Source organism: Cynocephalus volans, chromosome 3, assembly GCF_027409185.1.
Source record: "Cynocephalus volans isolate mCynVol1 chromosome 3, mCynVol1.pri, whole genome shotgun sequence".
NCBI classification, from domain to species: domain Eukaryota; kingdom Metazoa; phylum Chordata; class Mammalia; order Dermoptera; family Cynocephalidae; genus Cynocephalus; species Cynocephalus volans.
Genome location: NC_084462.1, coordinates 170,290,051 through 170,313,947, shown reverse-complemented (window position 1 = coordinate 170,313,947; position 23,897 = coordinate 170,290,051). Strand labels below are relative to the sequence as shown.

The following is a 23,897-nucleotide window of genomic DNA, read 5'->3' as shown; positions in this document are numbered from 1 at the left end:
ACAGGATATTCGGGCCTTGTTTTCACTCAGATGACTTCCGTCTGATATCACACGTAGCTACCCTGTTGTGGTGGCAACCTGGCGCCCGAGTCACTGGATAGCCCAGTTGCTGGAGCCTTTGCAATTCAGAATTTCTCCCTATTAGTCACATTTAAAATGGTGGAGACAGTGCCAAGGTTGCCTCAGAGATGTTGTAGAAGGGTGAAAGAGAGGAGATTTAACACTGTATATCTGTTGGAGTCTTTTGAATTTTGCACCATATCTGTATCTGTTCAAAATACAAGTCAATTGATAAAATATGTGAAATGGAGGATATTTATTTCTTCAACACATATGTATGCTGTCATCTGTTCTGTGCCAGGGCCTGTGACGAAGGCCAGGGATACAGCCATGAGCAAGGCGTGGCCCCTGCCCACAAGCTGCTCCCAGCCTCGAGGGAGGCAGCTGGGCAGCAAGCGCAGCCACCCAGTGCGGCCGACTCTGGGGAAGGCTGGCCACAGCCGCAGGTCCTGCATCCAGCAGTAAAGGGTTTGAGCGCTTGGCCTCAGCCTTTCTTGCTCTTTCTACTTAGGCAGTTGGAGGTTCCCCCGCAAAGATGGGCTGGTCCACCCATCACTGAGCATGGGTCCTCTCTCCGTCAGTCCCAGGCCATGTCTCACTTAGAGTGTCCTGCTTTCCTCATTTACTGGGGTTTTCTTTAATCCATTTGGGTTTTTTTTCTTCCTCATCTGCCCTTTCATTTTCTCAGGACTGTAAGTTAAAAGGGTAACTGGATTGTTTGTTAATTGAGGTAAAATTCACATAACAAACATAACCAGTTTAAAGTATACCATTAAGTGGCATTTGGTACATTCCTATTCTGCAACTGTCACCTCCAATCCAAGACATTCTCATCCTGAAAGGAAAGCCCGTGCCGGTTACGCAGCACTCTCCCCCCAGTCCCTGTCAACTGCTAACCTGCTGTCTGTCTCTATGGATTTACCTGTTTTGGGTATTTCATATAAATAGAATTGCTCAATATGTGATCTCTTCTGTCTGGCTTCTATCACTTAGCATAATGTTATTGTAGCAGACATTGTAGCATGATCTGTGTTTCATGGCTGCGTGCTATTCCACTGTACGGATATACCACAGTGGGTTTATCCATCCATCAGTTGATGGACATTTGGGTCGTTTCCATCTTTTGGCTAGTGTGAATAGTGCTGCTGTGAGGGTGACTGGATTTTAAACTTTTTATGTTACTTTTGTTTGGGCCCCACAAATGCTAGTGGTTATCATTGGTGTAGTGTTGTATTATATTTTCCTGTCTTCCTCTCCTGCGCTGTAAGCAGGGCAGTCTTTCTAAAACATAGGCACGGGTACGCCACCTTCCTGTTCAGAAACATTCGATGGCTCTGCCCTCCCCCCTTCTTTTTTTCTCTTTTTATTTTGTTTTATTTTCCTTTCCTCCCATGATGAAACTGACTTCAGTGTTTATCTTTCTGCCGTTTGCAGCAGTCCTGCATGCTCCTTGAAGAATCAAACAATACATCAAATGTAGAAAATAAAAGTCACTTAGAATCCAGCTATTTTGAGACAGTTGACTACTCATTGACATTTTTAGAGACCATCTTTTCATCTTTATGAATAAATATATGTACATTATGTGAGTTTTAAGGAATGGGATAATATCGTGTACATTTTATTGTGGGTATTCCCTATGTCTCTTCTCCCCTCCGGTGACACACCACCCATCCCTGTCTCCTCAACCCCAAAATCCAGGTCATCAACTTAGTGTGTCCTGGAGCACTGGCTGTAGTGTCAGAGAGCTTTGCTTAGAGTTCTGGATCTGCCACTTACCAGATTGTGATCCTAGACAAGTCATTAACTTCCTATGCCTCAGTTTCTTCTCCGTTAAAATAGGGATTGTGTACGTATATCTCATATATTTCATGCAGTTGTGAGAGTTATATTTGTTAATCCGTGTTATGAGATCCCAGCCCATAGAGAGCTCATTAAATGGCAGCTGTGCGCTGCTGCTGCAGTTATTACTTACCACTGTGTATACAGGAGTTACCAGGCACAGAGGAAGCAACAGAGTATACACAAAAGGTCTTTTGCCCTCAAGATATTTCTAGTCTAGTTATGGAGACCAAATAGAAATGCACAAAAAGGTAACTAAATTAGGGAAGACTTAATAGTGCCAGGCAGGGAAATTGCCAGGTGAACGGAATAGGCCAATTGCATTAGAGTTTGCAGGTTGGGAGTGCCAGTAACAGATTATGAGCAGCTGATATATGAATTGGATCTTCAAGTCCTAATAGGAATTAAATAGTTTAAAAGGAGAGAGACACACTTCATCATCAAACTCAATTTTACAAAGGCACCGAGAATCAAGGCTCTGGGGACTGAGGGCTTGTTCTTACAGAGGAGTGGTAGCAGAGGGCGTTGGAAAGATAGCACGGGGGCAGGTAATCAGCACTATGACCCCTAGACAGACTTTGCTGTGTTCCTCGCTGATGTGATCCAGACACATTAGCCTGTGGCAGGTCCTCTTTGCCTCAAAAATGTTGCACAGCTCTTCCTTTATATGGTGGAATCATTTGTGAACAGAGGAGTTAATAACCATCAGTCTGCGGTGAAAGAAGACATCTTCCGTCTTCTCACCCTGTCCTTCTCTTGTCCTTAGCTAACATCAGCACTTGCACATCAGTACACAGCATGTTTTCCTTCTCCTTGGCTAACCTGGGCCTTAGGCACCAAAAGGGGGTGGGGGTGGGGGGAGTCTGTTCCTCAGCAGCCAGCACGCCTTCCTGCCCTGTCACTTGCACCCTCAGGCAGTGGGCGTGGTGTGCAGCATGGTGCAGACCCAGCTTCTTAAGATCGGTGCTGACTGCGGAAGCAGAGCCGCCCTTTGGAGAAACTACCCTTTCTCTGTCTTCTGTCCTGCTTACTCAAGGTGGGAGCCTACTCATCTCAGGACTGGCTGCCTCTGTGGGTGCCCACATCATGCTTTTCTTTTCTTCAGGGTGCTGTTCAGCTGGATACTGGGCAAGGAGCATTGTGCAAAGGAGACACGAACCAAAGGTTTATCACATCCGCATTCTGACAGGTTTAAATATGCACAATGTTTACCCTGTCTCCGGTGCTATACGTTTTCATGTTTTTCAAAAGACTAATTGTGAGCCCTGCTGAAAGGTTTGTGTAGGAAGGAATACTTCTTTTTTCCCCTTCATTTTAAACAGCAGCACTAGTTGGCATGACAACCCTCTCTATTAAAAGTAAAGCAACAGGCACCCCATCCTCTGTTTTTTAGAATGAACCCAAGCTGCTAAGGAGGTTTGTTTCTTGAGTTTGACTATTAATGGCTCCATTTTGACAGAATATTATGGGGTCTTTTTTGAAAGTTGTGTGCATCCCCGCTACATAGACATGGCAGCTTTAAAGATAGAAATGGTATTTTTATCTTTCCTGTTGAACTCAGATTCATTTGTTTATGGTAAATCTCAACAACACCATAGTTCTGTGGGTAGAACTGTCTGACACCAAAGGGACATTTACACCTTCCTAACCTAAACATTTATTTAATCAGGGAGCATTGTGAAAAACGCTGCTCACCTAACTAAGTCTGCTTAGCAAACCTACCATTTGTTAGTTGACTTTAGAGTTGGGTGTCTTATGTAGCCACTTGCACTGCAGAAACCCAGCCTTGAGCTAGGTGCCAAGGACCCCAGAGGGCATCAGTGGGTAAAACACAAATGGAGCCTCAAACTTCAGAGAAATCAAGGCAGAGTTTTTGGCTCACGATAGGTGCTCAATAAGAACTTGCTGAATACACCAATGCTTCAAAGCCAATGTACATGCTCATCTTGTTTCCTTTTCTTTGTTTTTAGAGGTAAACTGTCCCTACATGTGCAATGAATGTATCTTCCCCAGGTATACCCAAAGCTTGAAGGTCATTTAGGAAGAAATATGTAGCAGAGGAAGAGATGGGCCCAGCTTGGAGCAGAGCACCTGGACAGATCCCAATTCTGGTTCAGCTTTGTGGGTTGGCCCGGTAGGGACTATCTGTGTCCTTTTTGCATGACAGCCTGCCCCAAAGAATCTCAGCCACTAGTGTGGGATCTGCTTCCCACCACTATGGAAGCATTCTTTTGAATTAAGCATTGGTTTCTTCTTGTGTTCATCAATGAAAATGCCAATACTCTTGGGAGGAACAGAAGTGGTTTAAACCTTTAGGGTGGTTTAGTTAAGAGAAACAAGGTATCTAGATATATACATCATGTTTTTGTTTTTTGCTTTTTAAACATTTTTTTATAGATATGCCATTTTAACCTTTTTAAAGTATACAGTTCAGTGGCATTTATATGTATTCACAGTGTTGTGCAACCATCATCAGTATCTATTTCCAAATTTTTCCATCACCCCAAACAGAAACTCAGTACCCATTAAGCAATAACTCCCATTCTTTCCTCATCTCTACCCTGGTGACTTCTAATCTACTTTCTGTCTCTATGAATTTGCATATTCTAGGTACTTCCCATAAATGAAATCATACAATACTTACCCTTTTATGTCTGGCTTATTTCACTTAGCCTAGTGTTTTCGAGGTTTAGCCATGTTATGACAATACATTTGATAGCCTGTATCAGAACTTCATTTCTTTTTATGGCTGAATAATATTCCATTGTATGTGTATACCACATTTTGTTTATCCATTCATCTATTGATGGACATATGGGTTGTTTCCAACTTTTGGCTGTTGTGAATAGTACTGCTTTGAATATTGGCATACACATATCTAAGTTCCTTTTTTTAGTTCTTTAGGGTATATACCTTAGGAGTGGAATTTCTGGGTCATACGTAATTCTGTGTTTAACTTTTGAGAAACTGCCAAATTGTTTTTCAAATTAGATGTACCATTTTACACTTTCACCAGCAATTCATGAAGTTTCCAATTTCTCTACATCCTCACCAACACTTGTTATTTTGTTTTTTTGATTATAGCCATCCTAGTAGGTATGCAGTGGTATCTCATTGTGGTTTTGATTTGCATTTCCCTTATGACTAATGAGGTTGAGCATCTTTTCATGTGCTTATTGGCCATTTGTATGTCTTCTTTGGAAAAATGATTGTTCAAGTCCTTTGATGATTTTTGAATTGGGTTTTTTGTCTTTTTGTTGTTGTTACAGTTCTTTATTATAGATAATAAACTCTTATCAGATATATGATTTGCTAATATTTTTTCCCATTCTGTAGGTAGTCTGTTCACTTCCTTGATAAGGTCCTTTGATGCACAAAAGTTTTAAATTTTGATTAAGTTCAATATGTACATTTTTGTTTTTGCTAGTCTTGCTGTCATATCTAAGAATTCATTGCCAAAATTTAAATAAATAAATAAATAAAAAATAAAAGCTCAAAAAAAAAAAAAAAAAAAAAGAATTCATTGCCAAATCCAAGGTCATGAAGATTTACCCCTATGTTTTCCTCTAAGAGTTTTATAATTTTTGTTCTTATATTTAGGCTGTTGATCAATTTTGAGTTAATTTTTTTATATGATGTAAGGTATGGGTCTAACTTTATTCTTTTGCATGTGGGAATCCAATTGTTCCAGCACTAGGTGTTGTTGAGACTATTCTTTCCCGTAATGAATGGACTTCATGCCTTGGTGAAAAATAAATTGGCCATGGTTGTATGGGCTTCCTCGCACCCCACCCTGGGATCGTAATTCTATTCCATTGGTCTATATGTTTATCCTTATGCAATACCATACTGTTTTGATTTCTGTAGCTTTGCCATAAGCTTTAAAACCAGGATGTATGAGTCCTCCAGTTTTGTTCTTTGTAAAAATCGTTTTGGCTATTTGGGGCACATAGTAATTATGTATGAATTTGAGGATTGGCTTTTCCACTTATGCAAAAAAAAAAAGATTGTTGGAATTTTAATAGGGATTGAGTTGAGTCTATAGATTGCTTTGGATGACATTGCCATCTTAACAATGCCTCATGTTTTGACATCAGATCTGAGTTTGAATCTCAGTTCTGCTACTTTACATGCTGAGTATGAACTTGAGCAGGTTCCTTTACATCTTGAAACCTATCCCCTTATGTGGAACATAACAGGTAATAATAAGACTTCCCTCTGAGGGTTATTATGAGGGTTAAAGAGATAGTGTTTGCAAAGTGCGTGTTACTATTATTGGTGGTGGTGTTAATAATCTGCTTTCTAAAGTAAAAATCCCCTCTGTAATAACCCTGACAGATGATCCTTGATTCTTATGTAGGAAAGTATTCATTATATAGTGAAAAAAACTCAGCCTTGGAGTTAGGCAGATCTAGGTTCATATCCTGGTTCTACCCTTTCCTCGCTGTGAGACTTTGGGAAAGATACTTAGCCACTCTGAGCTTCTGCCTCAGAGATCAGATCGTTACAAAGCTCAGCAAGATAATGGGCTAAAGTAGCCAACACAGCTTTTGGTATGTAATACATACCATTCCATTCCTCTTTGGTTGTTAGAAAGGATTGATCTGAAATTTGTCTCCTCGTAATGTCCACCTATTCTGTCTGTTTGGAACAATAGGACAAGTCCAGTCCCGCCTCAACGACAGCCCATCAAAGTTATCATATTGCTTCTTTCCGGTAGCATAAAGTGCCCCATTCCTTTAGTCCAGGGCTGGCAAACTTTTCTATGAAGGGCCAGATACTAAATGTTTTAAGCTTTGAAGGCCAAGAGATAAGATCAAAGGTACTGTGTAGGTATAACAAGAGTGAAAAAAAAAATCTTCACAAAATTTTTACTGATGAAATTCAAAATATAGGTGAGTATAGCTTTTTATAATGCAGATCCATTAATGAGAAGAATCGAATTCTTTGCAAGGGAGGAGGGTGGAGGATAACATTTTGCTTAATTTATGTTCAAAGTTCGTGTGTCCTCTCACCAAATTGGTGGTGAATGTTGATCTATAAAAATGATTCTTTTCTTTTGGACTGTATGAAAACAAGTAGCAGGTCAGATTGGGCCCTCAGGCCATAATTCAGTGAGCTCTGCTTCTTTTCTGATATGCCATCATCTCCAGATTCTTTGCAATTCACTGCACTCCTGCCAGGGCTTTCTTGTTTGTCTGTGGCCCTCCTTACAGGGTATTCAAAAGAATGGGTCCTAACTCTCTGTCTGCATTTATTCCTTCGTTCAGGCATTTATTGCACACCTATTTTGCACATGCCAGATCCCTGGGCTGCCGCACTCTCGACTCCTTACTTCCCTCCTTAGTCCTTGCATGGTGAAGCTGCAGCCATGGTCGAAGGGTTGAAACCTGGTGCCCCAAGCCAGGGAAGATAGACTGAAAACAAAGACCAAAAGGTGAGACAGTTGAGGAGGGGGGACAGGTAGAGGAATGGCATGCCCATTTCTTGACGTTAGTACGTTTTGCAAGGATAGCAAAGAACAGCTACATGAACAAGCCAGGGGAGATAGACTGAAAACAAAGACCGAAAGGTGAGACAGTTGAGGAGGGGGGACAGGTAGAGGAATGGCATGCCCATTTCTTGACGTTAGTACGTTTTGCAAGGATAGCAAAGAACAGCTACATGAACGAGCCAGGGGAGATAGACTGAAAACAAAGACCAAAAGGTGAGACAGTTGAGGAGGGGACAGGTAGAGGAATGGCATGCCCATTTCTTGACGTTAGTACGTTTTGCAAGGATAGCAAAGAACAGCTACATGAACAAGCCGCAGATGGAGTAGTGTCTGAGTAGCACCCTGGAGACCCTTTACTCATTGTGCAAGCTTGGTCAGATTGCTTCATATCATTGAGAAGAGAGCGTGCCAGAGAATGGCGTCCACATTCAAATTCTATAATAAAGTCTGTGACCTTTGAAAACCAGCCTGCTATGTACTCCTCCCACTGTGGCCAAAGGCAATGATATCCTTTAATTTAAGCATTTGACAAAGCAATAAAACTTTGAGACTCATCTGATTTAAAGCAAAACAAGAATGGAAAGGAATGGGGCGTGGATGCAGTTTGCTCTATTTTATTTCCAATATAAGGGATAAAACTTGAGCAAGCTTTGATGTTGTCTGTGTTTTCCTAAAACTCGGAGGGAGAAGGAGCTTTTATTTGTAGCTGAGAGTCCTATAAGCCTACCTTTTCCTAGAGTAGAACTCTCATGCTCTATTTTAATTTGTACTTTTATTTTTAATTATTTAGAAATAAGAGCTCTGAACTGAACACCATGAGGCCTGGCTTCTGATGGCAGGCCTGCCAGTGTGTGACCCTGGTCAGGCCCAGTCTCCTCTCTGTGTTTTAGTTTCCACATCCATAAAGTAAGAATGGGACTGGATATTCTCCCAGGTCTCACCTCACTCAATGATCATGTCATTCTGTGGGACTAAGATAATGGTCCAAAATGTCCAAAATAGCTTAGATGGTTTCTCATTGCTAAAAGTAAAGAGGTGAAGTATTATCCATGTACCATGTTAAATTCAAATAAATTGTTATACAACCACAGAAATTACATTTATTAACTGACTCATTAAGTATAGATATGTGATGTCGAAAAGAAAATCTTCCTAATCAATTGACAGATCTAAGTAATGTGAACCTTTAGGATATGGCCAACCTGTCCTCAAAGGTGAATTATGAACACAGTGCACTATGTTATTTGTTATTTCAGTAGTAATGAATTTCAGACTTAGGCTTCAGGCTAATTGTGAGGGGGATCGGATTATTTTATTTCTTCTCCCTCCCCCATGGGTTTTAGATGCTGAATCTCACTCTTGAATTCCAAAAATAGACTTTGGATTCTCTGTGCTTGTGGTATTGTACAGCTGTCACTGCCACACACCCAGTTTGTGTAATTGGGCTTTGCGTACTAAGAAGGTAATTGCTAAATCTCTTTCTTATGCCAGAAGAGCTCTCATTTCTGGAGGCCCCTCAGAGAAGACTGATTTACGAAAAGCCAAAATAAGAGACTGGAATGGCATAAACTCTTGATACCAAAAGGAAATATTTGTGCAAGTGACATTTTGACTACTGAAATGATTAGGATGCCATTTAGAGTTTAATTTTTGTTCTACCAAATATTCATGGTATTAAATGAATGTTATCTGGGATTTAGAGAGGTGGCAGTCATGTGGTTACAGTGAATGGACCTATCTTTCCTGGTAGAAATAATGTTGCTGCCAAATCCATCTTCTTTTCTTGTGAGGGAGGTGATTTGGCAGTGTCACCTGTTGTTTTGTGTGAGTGACTCAGGGATCTGCAGGTCTGGATCAGGCCCCACTGCCATCTCTCTGCTGGGTACCAAAAGTGAAAAGGGACCAGAATCTAGCTGTCCTCTCTCCACTTCCACTCAGAGGCTCCTCTCCTTTCTCCCTTTGCCATCTGCGGGCACCTGCACCCCCATTCCCAGGAGCTCTCATTCTCCCCTTCATCCCCCATTTGGATCAAACCCTGCAAGATCTGCTCCTACTTTGTTTCACAAAAGCAGCATCAACAGCTAGCATGTTTATAGCGTTCGCTCTGCACCAGACAGTCTTACAAGCATTTTACATGGATTGCTTCATTTAACCCCTGTGACAGCCCTGTGGCTGGTGAGGAATCAGCTTGGAGCAAGCCTAGGCAGTCTGGCCTCAGGGCCAGTGCCTTCACCATGTGACTCCCACTCTGCCAGGCTAGACCGGGGTGAATAAACAGCTTCTCATATGTCCCCCCATGCACAAAACACCTACCATCTTCTGAGAAGTCCATTTTCATCAGTATGTCGTTTTCACTGGAACCATTATTAAAATGTGAATGCTTTTATTTTACGTTATGACCATATATTCTGTTCCCAACCTCCCCACAACATTGAAACTGGAACTTTTTACTCTGTCACATACAGATATGATTGGGAGTTCTTAAAAGGGATAATCAAACAGAATTGGGGTGAGCAAAGACCCCATCTAAGGGGCAGGGGTGATGGACATCCAATACCCCATGTCATCCCAAGTTCTTTATCATGGGTGCATTCTGTGGAAGGGGGTCTCCTTTTGTGACTGAGGTATGGTTGACCTGACCTGCTTAGTGGTTTATATAATGTTGATGTTTGTGGAAACAGAGGAGGACATGTTATATATCGAAACGGTAAGCTTGGCGTCAAGATTTGGGGAGCTTTCAGAGCCAGCACGCTGTTGCTGTGTATCTTAAGATGCCAGGAGCCCACAGGAAGGTAGAGCCATTGGCTGTGACACCAGACCTCAGACACCTCTGAATGGGAATGAAGAGCTAATTTGTAATGCTTGGCTTGATGTCCTGCCTCACCTTGTGACATCCCATGGCTTATTATGGCATGTGGGTTGCTATAGTTAGGAGAAAGAGGTCTAGACTAGGAGGGGACTGTGAGAGGTGCTGCAGCGCAGAGGAGATGCATGACCCGTGTGAATTTTTGTTGAACTGACCACTTTCAAGGTGGGCTGGAAACGTTGCATTACCGTTGCGGTTGGTGCTGGTGGAGAGCATGGGATCAATAAAGTTTCTCGAAAATTCTGCAAGCTGGAAAGATCTCCATCCTTAGTAGCCTTGGGGATCCCAAAAAGGCCATGGGACAAGGGGCCCCCATTAGCAGTAAATATATTGCTGAATCTCTGAAATAGTTCAGGGAAAATGTGGGCTTTTTAGGGGTCTTTTTTTTTTTTTTTTAAGCTATACTTTGCTTTATGCAGCATGGGTCAGCCTGATAAGTGAAGTATGAGTGGTACTTGTGCAGAGTCTCGGAGGCAGTAGCGTGTTGTGGTTAAGAACTCAGACTCTGGAGCCAGACCTCCGGATTCACAGCTGGCTCTACCACCTACTCACAGGGACCCTGTGAAGTCACTTCACACCCTGTGCTTCAGTGTCCTCGTGATGAATGGAGAATGTTAAGAGCACCTGCCTAGTTACCTGGTAAGCTTGTCAGGACAACCAAATAAGGCAGTGTTTGCAAAACAAGTAAAACAGTGCCTGGCTACATAGAAAGTGTTACCAAAAAACTTATTAAAGAAGTAAATAATAAACATACATTCTAGTCCAACTCTGTAAAATTGTTTCTATTTTCAAGGGTCTCAGATTGAATCTTTTCCTAAAACGAGGAAACATTTTGTAAAGTGAATAATTATTTCTGACATAATGCATTGTAAATTTGAGTGTTCATATATTGAATTTGGGTTAAGTGATAGGTATTATACAATTTGTTATATTTTGTTTCTTAATATATGAATGTTAAAATGTTTAAAAGGGGGTTATGGCTAAACTTTACTTAGCACTTTCATGTATCTGAGGCACTATTTCTTTGGGGTTATGTTTATCGACTAGTTTAATCTCCCTGTTAACTGTCGGCATCAATGACTATTATATTTCCCATTTTATAGTGAGGAATCTAGGTATAGAGAAGTTAACTGGCTTGCCCAAATTCACACACCTAATCTGTGGTGGCTGCTAGATTCTTTATTTCTAGCTAGAGTTCATGTGGTAACTCCCTATTCTGGCAGGTTCTCAGGCAGAAGCTGCATGACTACTTGTTGGGGGCTAGAAAATAAGGGTTGTTATAAGAGGAGTCTCAAGCATTTAACTGGGTTGTACCTTCAGGGCCTTGGCTGTAGGTGACAACCTGACTTGTTAACTGGAGCACAGATGAGATTTATCAATCCATGCTGCTTAGCTCACAGGATCCACAGGAGACTGAAGAATAGACTTGAGCAGAAATCAAGGAGGCAAGACCACTGCCCCAGTTTGAGAGGCCACAGGCGCTCAGGAGGGCCTCCGTCAAACCCACTGCTACTGTGGCCCCCAGGCCTGGCACTGGGAATAATGTCCAACAGCCCCTCCACGTGCCTCGCTGCCTCCAGACTCAAAGCTCTGGCAGGAGCATCTGACTGGCCATGCCTAGGCCATGTGACCCACCCCTAACGCTTCCTTCCATCTGGAGTGCCTCGCTCCTTCCAAAAAATCCAAAGAGTTTTGATGTGATAGGCATCCAAAATGACAAATGTCCTCTCCTGTCGGGGCTTCAACTAGGTGCTTCCCACGTTCCCTCCTGGCCCCAGGATTTTGTGATTGTATTCTTTACGAGGATTTGGGCTATCTTCCTTTGGTATTTTCCTATAGCACCTGGAGTGAAGCTCTATACCAATTAGGCTTACAGTAAATGTTTTTCACAGAGTGTAATGAGTACGTTAGCTTTTGGCACAAAAGAAAATAAGGATGCACACTTATTTATAGAATCTAGCTTTTTGATTCAGAACAGACTGTTTCAGCTGCTGAGCTCCTTTTGTTTATCAGGAAAACAGTTGATATTTATCATTCCTCTTAGCAAAAGGAGGAAGAAAAAGCATTGAAACATTTAAATGTTTCTGTATATATATTTAAATACTTAGTGGTTATATTGCAATGAGTTAGTTGCATAGGGCTGTTAGAACAAAGCTCATTTTAGATCATCAACTACCCTCTTCTCTCCACAGACCTAATTTCAGCCAGTATGACTATCATTCCTATTTTCTCCTCATTCATCGTCCCTCATCCCCCGTCCCCAAGTCAGTTCTAAGTACTGTTGGCTTTTCAGTGTTAGGGGTCCTCTCCATAACACCTGTCCTCCGGCACTTATCCCCAGCTGGTGCCACCCCACACCTGGATTATGTCCTCCCCACCCCATCTCGCCTACTTGGTCTTCTCAGCAAACTGCTTTCATCCCCCACCCCCAGCCCGTGCTTCTTAAAGGCACAGTAACAGCTTATTAGTACAGGAGAGCAGTTAAGTGGGCTCTGGGGTCAGGCTCAGATCCCAGCTCTGCCACTTAGTGTCTATGCTAGTGAGGGGTGTATCCAGATGTAATTAACAAAACCAACGAGTAGTTATGTGTTTGTTTTGTCCTCCACTACAGGAAGTCTGGCGAGAGGCAGCAGTCCGAGGCCCATGTGGCAGCTGTCACTCCTCCTGGCATTGGGGCCAGGCACTTTCTCTTTCTGCTCAGTCATTCTCGTGGGTGGCTTTTGTCCTCATGCTTGTCACCTCCTGGCTGCGCCTCCCCCAGCTTTGAAGGGGCACGGCTGAGGGCAAAGTGAAAGCTAGCTGAGAAAACCCACCTCCTGACGGGCTCTCAGGGAGGCCTCACCCAGCGACCTGCGACATGTCACTGTCCAGAGTGGGGGCATGCGCCCACGCTGCCGAGTCTTCAGCTAAGCACGCTGCCAATGCTCATTGTGCTTGAGATCTTTGCATACCCATCCCATCCCCCACTGAGCGTGCAGGAGCTGCTTATTACTTCACTTTTTAATACAATGGATTTTCGTTAGGGCAGGTTTTCAGAGTAAACCAACTAGCGTATTTACTGGACCTTCTCTGTAAATACCATTTACGGTTCTGGAATTCTTTCCTCTCCCACCACTTTACTTTACCTTTATTATGATATCCAGCTTGTCACCCCCTCTGTGGCTCCTTGTTTCTCAGCCCTTGCCCTCCCTCCCTGCTTGACCATCCATTGACCCTGAGAATTCCGTCTGTCATTCTCCTGTGCTCCAGGGCTGGCTACAGACCATCATGGTGCTGTCCACACCATGGTCTGTGAGGGGACCCTAATGTGAGCATTCTGTCCCCTTCAGGGTGAGGTTTTTGATGTTTAAACCTTTTCTCTTCTTTTTAAAAACTCCTACCGCCCCCAGCAACCATCTCATTCCATCTTTATGGAGAAAACTGTGGCCGGGAAGCACAGCCCCTGATGGTCTCTCCTCTTCATCTTAAGGAACCTGCCTGCTTAAGAGCAGGCCTTCCAGCAGGGACACATTTGTCCCAGGGGCTGGCTCTGTCTGGTCTTCTAGGACCTGATCTATGTCCTGATCTTTGCCCTGACTGCTTGCCCCTGTCATGCTAGAGAGATGCTCAGGTTGCCTCCCTGAAAAAGCGAGCATGTGGGTAAATAGCCTCTCACACCAGGCCCTGCTCCACGTGTCCTGTCCTTCACCCTCATCTACTCTTCACTCTTCTGGCCCCTGGGGCCTGGTGACCTCCTCCCGCAGGCCCAAACTACACTCACATAGCCTGGTCACCTGATTGCCACATCCAGTGGCTTCTGGGCCTCCCTTGCTTCTGACCCTTTTGTCCCCTTCCTGAGGCCCTCTCTGTGTTGTGACACTCCACTGCACCTTGTCCCCCAAGAGTTCCCTTCCGTTTCCTTTCCTGGTCCTTTTCCTCTCCCTTCTCTGTCAGCAGAGATGTTTCCTAAGGCTCCAGCCCAGCTGCCTCCTCTCTGAATACTCTTCTGGGGTGATGTGATCTCTTCCAGTGACTTCAACTCTTTCCTTAAATGTATGTCTTTTGTTAGATCTTTTTCTTGAGGTCCCAGATCGTCTCTAATTGTCTCTAGTAAATCACCACATGATACCTCAAACTCACTGTCTTCTATACCAACTCATTAATAACAGCTTTCTCCCCCATTCTCCCTTTATTGTGAAAAGATTGCTGCCTCTCTCTCTCAAACATGTGCACATGCACATGCATACACAAGGGCCTTCTGTACCATGAGTTTGCTCCCAGGTATGCAGGCTGGAGACTTTGGGGACTTTGTTCAGTCCCTATGCCTCACCAGCACCCCCACCCTTCCATGGGTGGCCTGTCTGCTGATTCCAACTCAGACACATTTCTTGGTTCTGTCTCATGGCTCTGAAGCCCCTGTATTCTTCTATCCTCCTTATCTTCCTAGGGGGAGGTTCATTTGAAGATTGCCCTGCCCAGGCAGGCAGTGTACCGGCACTGAGGAGACAAAGTCATGATTTCTGCCCTTGAGAGTTTCTCATGGTGGGCTGAGCTAGGGTAGAGAGGGTGACGACAGTCACATTGATATATAGTTATGGTGGTGAGAACTTCAGGGGCACCAAGGAGGCAGAACCTGAGGGGAAGACAGAGATGGAACAACTTAGAATTCAGACTCTCAGTGACGTGGCCCCAGCCCATGCCTGCCCTCCAGGCTGATCTCCCTATTCCTGCCTACATGCCCTGGACCACTTGCCATTGCCAAGTCCAAGCACACCCTTTTGCGCCTCCAGGTCTGTTCATGCTGCTCCTCTTCCTGGAATGCCATTCCATGCCATAGCTGTGCTGTCTTCCTTCAGGCCCAGCTCAGGTGCACTTTTCCAGATGCCGGTCCTGATTCCTGTGATCACTTTGCCATAGTACTTTCTGCTTCCTGCCCTTGGGATACTTGCTGGTTTGGGCCTTGTATTGGAGTTGTTTGTGCATCGCCTCATTCCCTGTACAAGACACAGAGCTACTTGAGGTCAGGGACTGTGTTTTGGCCAACTGTGGTTTGTCCTGGCCTCTGGCATGGTGTATCCCACTGCTCAGGGGACTGCTCAGGAGGTGTTTGGTGGAGGATTGCTTCAAGCATCCAAGGGAAGCAGATTTGGGTTCACAAACACAAACAGACTTGTCCGGTTGTGACACTGGCAATTTTCAGATGCCTGCATTTGTTTTTCTTTCCAAACCAGTGCTTAGAAAGAGCCATGAAGTTTGCCTTTGAGGAGTTCCACCTCTGGTACCAGTTTGCTCTGTCGCTGATGGCTGCTGGAAAAGTGAGTTGCCCTTTGAGATTATACAATTCTTTATGTCCATGGTTAGTGTCACTGAATTTCATGGAATGATGTAGTACCTTGTGGAAGTCTAAACCACTATTTGAAACTGCCCTGTGGTTTCCCTAATGAGTAATCAAGTTTAATTATTTGGGGGCCAAAATGGACCTGATACTGAGAAGAAAAATTCTGAAATATTTGCCTTTTTCTAGCCATTGTGACTTCATCATGTGACATGGACTTGGCTTAAACCAAAGCTAGTTCTTCACACTGACCCTTTCACTCGCTGGAGAGTATAAACTTATTCCTAGGGGAGGTGGGGAGGGTCTTTTGGTTATCTCTAGCATATGTTACATTAGGCAGTATAAGATACGGTGGAAAGCATGGGCTGGTACGTCCAACTGTGGAATTGAAGACTGGTGCTGCCCTCACAGCTGAGTGACCCAGGGCAAGTCATTTAGTATCGTAGTGTCAACTTCAGTAAAGTGGAGTAATAGTAGTACCTTCTTCACAGAATTGTTATTAGGTAAATGAGATAATACGTCTCAGGTACTAGGAATAACACCTCCCCTCCCCCCATGTGTGCACTCAATTAAGGCAGTAGCCATTGTGTTTCTCATTAATTTGGGCCATTTAGTGAATTAAGTATGAGATATAAGATTATTTGGGCTAAGTGAAGTCAGAAATTTAGTATGGTATGCTTTAAATGGGATATTTTATTTTTTATGATAACATAAGCTTCCACTGTCTTAATTTTTTTTCTTATTTTTACAATGGCTACACAAGTAGGGAACAAAACTAGGGTGTTGCCAGGGGAGGATTTCTGCTTGTTTTTAACCACAGTTCCCTCCCCTGTCACCCAGAAGCCCCAAGCTCTGGTTATTGCTGTCCCCAGGCCACTGCTTGGTTGGGCTCAGAGTTGGAAGACCTCATTAGGAGGGCATCCTGAGCAAGGGCCCTCTGGGAAGGCTACAGTATTTGGCTATGTCAAAAATTCTGAGTTTCACAGAAATAATCTCCTCTTGCCAAGTCTGCTCGTGCCGTGAAGGTGCTGAAAGAGTGTATCCGTCTGAAGCCTGACGATGCCACCATCCCTCTCCTTGCTGCCAAGCTGTGTATGGGCTCCCTTCACTGGGTGAGTAGGGCTGTGGCCCTCTGCTCCTCAGCAGAGGACTCCAGGGCAGGGCCGCCAGCATTTTTCATGTCAAGGCACAGAGAGAAAATGATAGTAATTCATCAGCTACACAAAGATAAGGCTTTTTAGAGCCCTGGGCCCCAGGCCTGGCCCTTGGCCTCCTCAAGCCTCACTCACCTCACGGACCGAGGGGAACCCATATGTTACCGGGATACTCTGGGTTTTTCTTTTTCATGGGAATGTGCGTCAGAAGTAGCAGTGATGAGATAGAATTGGAATTCATACTCAGACACATCCTGCTTTATGCGAGTAATGTCGGACTGAGAAGGTATGTCACTGAATTATTCATCCTTGGCTGAGCCTGAGTTTTTCTCTAAAGCAAAGAGTTACCCTCTCGTTTAGCTCCTGTGTACATCTAACTGTCTGCATTCTCCTTCCTTTACATATGCTTTCTTCTTCAAACATTCTCCATCAAATTTGAATCTGGCGATAGCCTGATTTGTAAGTTCTAGTACCTCAAAAATATGCCATTTGAGTAGAAAATAGAAAGCTCAGACTAGTTGCCGAGATGGTGGTATAGATAATTACCACATACAAAGCGGTTTTAATTTCTTTTCTTTTCTTTAACTTCATATCAAGATTAGTGATCAGAAGTTGCTCGGAAGACTGACTCTGCTCACTCAGGCTTTTCACCATTATGGCCCTTGCTGCTTGTTATTTTCCATGTATCTCTCCCAGCAGGAGAAAAGTAAGCCTTGTGAAGAAAGTGTGCTACTTCTGTTCAATTTTGCTTCGGAAAATGTAAAAGAAAAAAGACATTTTGAAAGAGTAGGCTTTCTCCTCAAACACACAGCTGTGGAGGTGTGGTGTGGTTTGTAGGCTTCGACAGTTGGGGGCCGCCAGCAGAGGGGACAGTGCAAGAAGGCTCTGGGAGTGGGTGGAGCAGGAACGAGCCTCGGGTTTGGAGCAGGCCAGTGTCCAGCAGTGACTCTGCTGCCCTCCTTCCAGCTATGGCTGTATTTATTACTGTAGCTTATACATCTCTAAATGCCTAAAATAAACCTCTTTTTTAAAAAAGATGGGAGTGATGAATCTTTTCTGTATATTTTTTCTTACATTTTTATTATTAAAATTTCCAAAACCCACAAGGGTCAAGAGTATAATGAACTCTCATGTCTGTCACCCAGCTTCAATAACATCAACATTTGCCATACTCTCAAGGGACAAATCTTATTATTTTTGCCCCTGAAGAATTGTGCAAGACATCTTATGGTGGGTGTAGTTTACAGGTGCACATTTTCTTGTTGAAATCTGTTGGCCTGAGGTCCATGTGTTGTGTATTGTGAAATAAATAGATGGAGTTGAAATTTGCAGCAGTTTGTGGCAAAGAGAATCCAAGTCTGAATGGATTCTTTAGGTCATGGGGGGAAAAAAGAAGGCCCCAAACACAAAACATTCCAAGAACTTTATTCTTTACAAATATATTTAATTCAACTTCTGAATACCTAGCACAATCTCATCACAAAACCAATCAGTAAAAAATAAAGATGAAAAAGCTAGAACCCCACCAAGTATGAAAGTGACTTTGGAACAGAAGGCAAATAAGCAGTAAGGAAAATTTTAAAGAAAAAAGACAAGGTGGGAATCCTGAGGACTGTTAGAGAGGCTCAATAAAGAAAACAATCACCAAAGTGGAATTGGAAGACTTGGGAGTTATTTTCAAAGTGACTCATCAGAATTCCATTCTCGGCAGCAGATGCTTATGGGAACGCATGTTAGAAATTCTGCAGGTTGTTGTTTTTAACTTGTCTCATTTTTCAGTTGGAAGAGGCTGAAAAGTTTGCCAAAACTGTCGTTGATGTGGGAGAAAAAACGTCAGAGTTCAAGGCCAAAGGCTACTTAGCCCTGGGGCTCACGTACAGTCTGCAGGCCACTGACGGTGAGAGAGTTCCCGTTCCCCTGGAGTTGTTGAGCCACAGGACTGGGATTCCCACAGCTCCCTTCCGTCTTAGAAGGGTGCTGCTATCCTCTGCTTGGGCTGGTAGGAGAATGAGAGGGAAGGGAGGAAGGCCCTGTGCCAGGGCTCCGGGTCCACATTTACAGGTGCATCGTGTTGCTGGTGTGCCAGGCACCTAGCTGGCAGCATGGCATCTGCCACCAAGTGCAGGATGATTCACCCAGCCCAGCCTTTTGCCTGTTCCCACCCCAGCACTTGGCCTGGGCTGTCCCATTGTGAAGGGATGTTGGATCTTAGGTGCAGGAATTTAGAAGAGTTCAGGGCCAAACACTTCCAGGAAGCTTCCCTTGACTGGTCAGGAACTGCCCCTTCTCCACTCACACATTTTAATTCACAGATATGTACACGTGCGTGTGGCAGCTCACCAAATATTTATGGCTCTTGATACAGTGATTTATACATTTTGGATGTACTTAGAGTTTTGGTGGATGGGCTTCCATCTAAAAAAAATCTCAAATTCTGTTTTATATACTTAATGAAGTTTTCAATGATATGTTTGCAGAAAGTATAAATTGTTTTCCTGAGTTATTACTATTTCTCTTTTAACATTTTATTGTTAAATATAACATGAATACAAAAAAATCTATAAAACAAATGTACAACTTAATGAATTAGTATAAGACAAAATATCCTTGTAACCACCACTCTGCTCAGGAGATAGAACCTTGCCAGCCACCTGGGGAGCCCTCCATGTGCCCCCTCCCAACTACAAGCCCCCCTCTCCCCTTTAAGAGAAAATGCTATCCTGACTTTTATAGTACTTACTTCCCCTATTTAAAAATTTTTTTTTTTAATAGTTTTGCTATAGTTTATTTTACAAATTATCCCAAGCCCTTTTTTCATTCTTTCTGCTTTAAAATATCAAAGACCCTGGGAAAGTTTTGTGTACCAGTTACTTTTTAGTAATGGATTTTTTGCTATTTTCCTATATACATATGATGTATTGGCAATGCCAGCACTTTGCTTTTCAGAGAAGAGCAAATTTAATGCCCTAGATTTAGCCATGTAAATTCTTGGTTCAGACTCTACCTAATTCGCCCTGTAACTTTGGGAGAGTCACTTGACCCTGTTGAGCCATGTCTTGCATTCATGATTCAGTTGGGTCACCTCCGAAAGCTCAGTCACTGTTCTAAGTTAGCCATGGGCTACAGCACATCCGGCCCTCTGGGCAGCCTTCCCCTGCTGTCAGTCTGAAGTCAGGCTGGAAGCTGCCATGCTGGAGCCACTAGGTGAGCGCCTCCTACAGTTCCAACCGTAAACAGGTTCCTCCAGGACTTTCTCTCTTTCATTCCTAGACAGGCTCTAAGGGAACCATTTCTCACAGGATGAGTGTTGGCTCACAGCCAGGTGGCCTCACCTTTTTGAGCTGATTTTCCAGTATCAATGCTGGGTTTGCCTGCTCCATCCCTTGTATATACATCACGGTATTAAAAGGTCTGGCCATTGCCCCGTGTGGATTCAACTGGCCTTTGATGGCATCAAACTAATGCCCTGGGCCCAGGACCATAGCTTCTAGGTCAGGAGGAACTCTCTGAAGGCCTTCTAATCCAGCACCATTGGTGGCTGAATCCCTTCTATGCCATCCTGGTAGAGCCAGTCTTTACCCATGAGTTACATGCCTACACCTGGGAAGACAGACGTGCTTCTTCCGGAGTTCCCAACTGGTCTTCTGAAATAGCCCCATATTCCTGGGGGTACCAAGAATGACCGTCCAACTCACATTTTCCCCTTGACATTGTTCCACAGTCATGGCCAATGGGTGCAAATGCCCGGGGGTAGGACTGGGCTTCATTTCCTGTCTTCTACAGTGCCTGGTACAGCACTGGGCACAGGTGCACTCAGAAATTGTTGCTTTTAATCCAGTTGATTGTTTCATTGTTGTGATGGGTTTTGCATTTGTCAAAAACTCCCTGATCTCCCATGGCACTGACTAATTGAACCCTTTTCTTAGCTTCTTTGCGAGGGATGCAGGAGGTCCTACAGAGAAAGGCGCTTCTTGCATTTCAGAGGTGAGTGGGAGTTCATCTTTTCACTCGGCTGTACATAATGACACCAAAGTATGATAAGTATAAAAAGAAGAGATATTTATAAAGATTATGTAAACAGTGTTTTACCCCAGGAGTCTTCCATCTTACCCAGCATAGAGTATCAGAACTTGCTGCATCACTTGTTGCTGTGTAAATCTGCGTTCCTGATCTGTTTGTCCATCTGGGCTTATTTTATTCATTCCTAATAAAGTGATTTCAGCTCAAAAAAGATAGATACTCTGTATGTCTTGGGTTATGATTCCTTTATTAAAGACATTTGTCATCACCTAGAAAAGAGATCCGTCTTTTTTAGCTTTTTTTAACATGTCAAGCTGTAGTTTTTATATTAAGAAATGAAAAAAACAGATTTTTAGGAGGTCTCCAAATACTAATACTAATTCTAATACTGTTAAGACAGGCCGGAAAGCCCCAGGTCCCTCTACCCCACCCTGCTTCAAAACGCTTTGTGCTTGTCTCCATCATTGCACCTTTCATGGAATTAGGAGGATGCCATATAATTACAAAACGCTTGAGTGTCCCAGTGCTCTTTCACATCCCTTATTTAATTAGCTCCTTACCGCACACCAATAAGGTAGCCAGGAGAAGTGGTATGTCCGTTGCAGGTAAGGGACTGAGATGCAGGAGTTAAAGGATTTGCCAGTCACGTAGATACTGAAGTTAGTATAGAATCAAGGTCTCCTGACTCTAAGCCAGTTGTTCTTGTACGTACTGTCTACAATGCCCTAATTTTATTCTCGTTACAGGTATAATAAATCACTACAATGAAATCATTGCCTGAAAGTATAGCCCCAAGATATGAAATCTAGAATTGGTATTGATCCTGTCACCTTAAATATATCTAAGTTACATTGATCTCTTGGAAGTTTATTAGGAACTTAGCTACTTATGTGAAAATTTCATGAGAACCTCCCGATACCTGCTAACCTTCGTTAGATTCTTTCATTAGAACTGGGGTTGCTCAGATTTGTTGTGGTATCCCTGTGCCTTTTTTATAAAATCATTGTCACTTGGTTTCAGTGAGTCTGAAACTCTTTCATCTCACGTCTTTCTACTTCTTAAGCAGGCTTGCTGATAGCTTCCTCACTTTTCCAGTCTGTCTGGTTAATGACAAAAAGTACCAATTGACAGCTGCAAACAGATCTCCTGTCTCTGTGCTAAGCTTTTGTTGATGTTCTTCAGCACAGGGTGTGGAAAGCATTTTCATTTCAAATGATTTGGAGTTTTAAATTCTCCAGTCCTACTTTGTGAAACCCACACATGGATGCTTAAGAACGTGGTCGTTACATCTGTTTCACTTTTCTTAAATCAGCACATCTTACTGGCTCTCTAAAAACAGCTGTGGTGGTGGTCTGCCTTGAGCTGCCAGTATAACTTCATGTTGTATAACAGCTATTCCATTGGCCTGAATTCTTTTTTGCTTAGGTTTTAATTCAAAGAGGTTTTTTAAATATTAGTTCATCTGGCAATAAAGAGTAATAAAATCCCACTAACCTAACTGATTACATTGTGGAAAGCTAACCTAAATTAGTGTTTGTGTAAAATATAGAATGTTTTTCAAAGAAATAAAATTATTTTATTTCAAGTACACATTAATGAGGACTATACTAGTGAATTGTAGTCTTAACAAAAATCTTCAAGGGAAAGATTTTAAGTAAATAAGAGTGATTAGTATTATTTCTTAAATGTAAATGGATAATTTAAAACCACTTGGATGAGAAGTACTTTTTTTGTGTTTTAAATATTCTCCTCTACAATTCTGTTTGTACTATTGCTTTGCATTTTTTGTCTAAAAAGAAAACGTAATTCAAAAAGGGATGGGGTTACAGATATAACACGTGAAAATTAACTCTTAATTGTGACCGAAGCCAGAATTCAGAAAGATTTGCTCTCTAATGGATTCAAAAAGGTGATTTTTGAAGACATTCGAGTTCTGTGCCTGTATCTCACTCATAAGCTTAACGCAAGCAGCTGAACCAATTCATTTGCCCTGTACAAAAGTCTAGTGAAGAAAAACATAATGTTGTTTGCAAAGCTTTCTGAAGATGCTGAATTGATCTGAGTTTCTGCTTCTGTGGGTTCTCACCTCCTACTGAGAAAAGCAATTCTGAAAATGGTTGAGGGCGCATGTCAGTGCATTGACCCACGGCATGCAGAGAGCCTGGGCTGCTCTAGGAGGAAGATGTGGCACGGTGTCGCTTGTGTTTGCCACTCAGTGTGGCACAGGGTACACAGTCTCACTTTATTTCCCCTCTCCCTCCTGGCTCAGGTGTAAGTGTGGTATGTTTTGTGTATGTAGGATGACCAACCATCCCACTTTGTTAGGGACTGAGTGGTTTCCTAGAACATGGGACTTTCAGTGCTAAAACTAGGAAAGCCTTGGGTAAACCAGGACAAGTTGGTCACCTTATATGTGTAACTGAAGGGAGGTTCCTGAATAATAGATTTAACCCAGTTTCCATATTTTTTTCTTAACTTGATACACTAATTCCATGTCCAGTATAATCAGGACTGAAGTGGACTTCAAAGAGAACTGGCTAATAAACAAAGCAGCAGGGTGATAATTATATAAAGACGAGGCCTTGGGATCACACGTGCTCAGAATCTCACGTCCTCCATTCCACTTCGGGCTGTATCTCTTTTGTTGGGTGTTCTTGGACAAGATGCCTAATAGTAGATACTTCATAAATTGCAGTTCTTATTTTTACAAGGTATGTGCCTTATGGACCAGGGTCAAAATGAGCAGCCCTCTCTGTGTTCTTGGTTCAGCCCTAGAGGATGTTGGTACTGGGGTCTAGAAGAGCACTGGGGTAACCTCCCGGCATTCAGGGTTCTATCCAGGCAGTCTGGGAGGCCCATCACCTGCTCTCCAGTAGCAGCCCAGTGTGCCTGTCTCTGGGCACTGCTCCTGGGATCACTTTGGGTGTTCCCCTCTGGGGGAACTCCTCAAGGAAAGGCACTTGTGTGGTTCATCTCCAGGCTCCCCAGAGGCTGGCATAAGGCATGGCATCACAGTAGATACTGCGTAATGTGATGGATGGACGGGCAGTGTCTTCCTCATGGAAGAGAAATTGGATTAATGGATGTAGAGGTGCTTTAACAAGGGAAGGACTTTGTGAGCATCTCCGCAGTGACTTTTTAGGTCTC

At 43.1% G+C, this 23,897-nt stretch overlaps 1 protein-coding gene across 7 annotated transcripts in view; it reads left to right on the top strand.

Moving 5' to 3' along the window:
• TTC7B (tetratricopeptide repeat domain 7B) overlaps positions 1-23,897 on the top strand; it is a 267,108-nt gene that overhangs the window by 145,060 nt on the left and 98,151 nt on the right. For all 7 annotated transcript variants that reach the window (XM_063088953.1, XM_063088950.1, XM_063088949.1 and 4 more), the window contains 4 exons: positions 15,473-15,556; positions 16,584-16,688; positions 18,510-18,627; positions 20,657-20,714. In XM_063088953.1, coding sequence (XP_062945023.1) covers positions 15,473-15,556; positions 16,584-16,688; positions 18,510-18,627; positions 20,657-20,714 — 365 coding nt within the window. The remainder of the gene's footprint in view (positions 1-15,472; positions 15,557-16,583; positions 16,689-18,509; positions 18,628-20,656; positions 20,715-23,897) is intronic.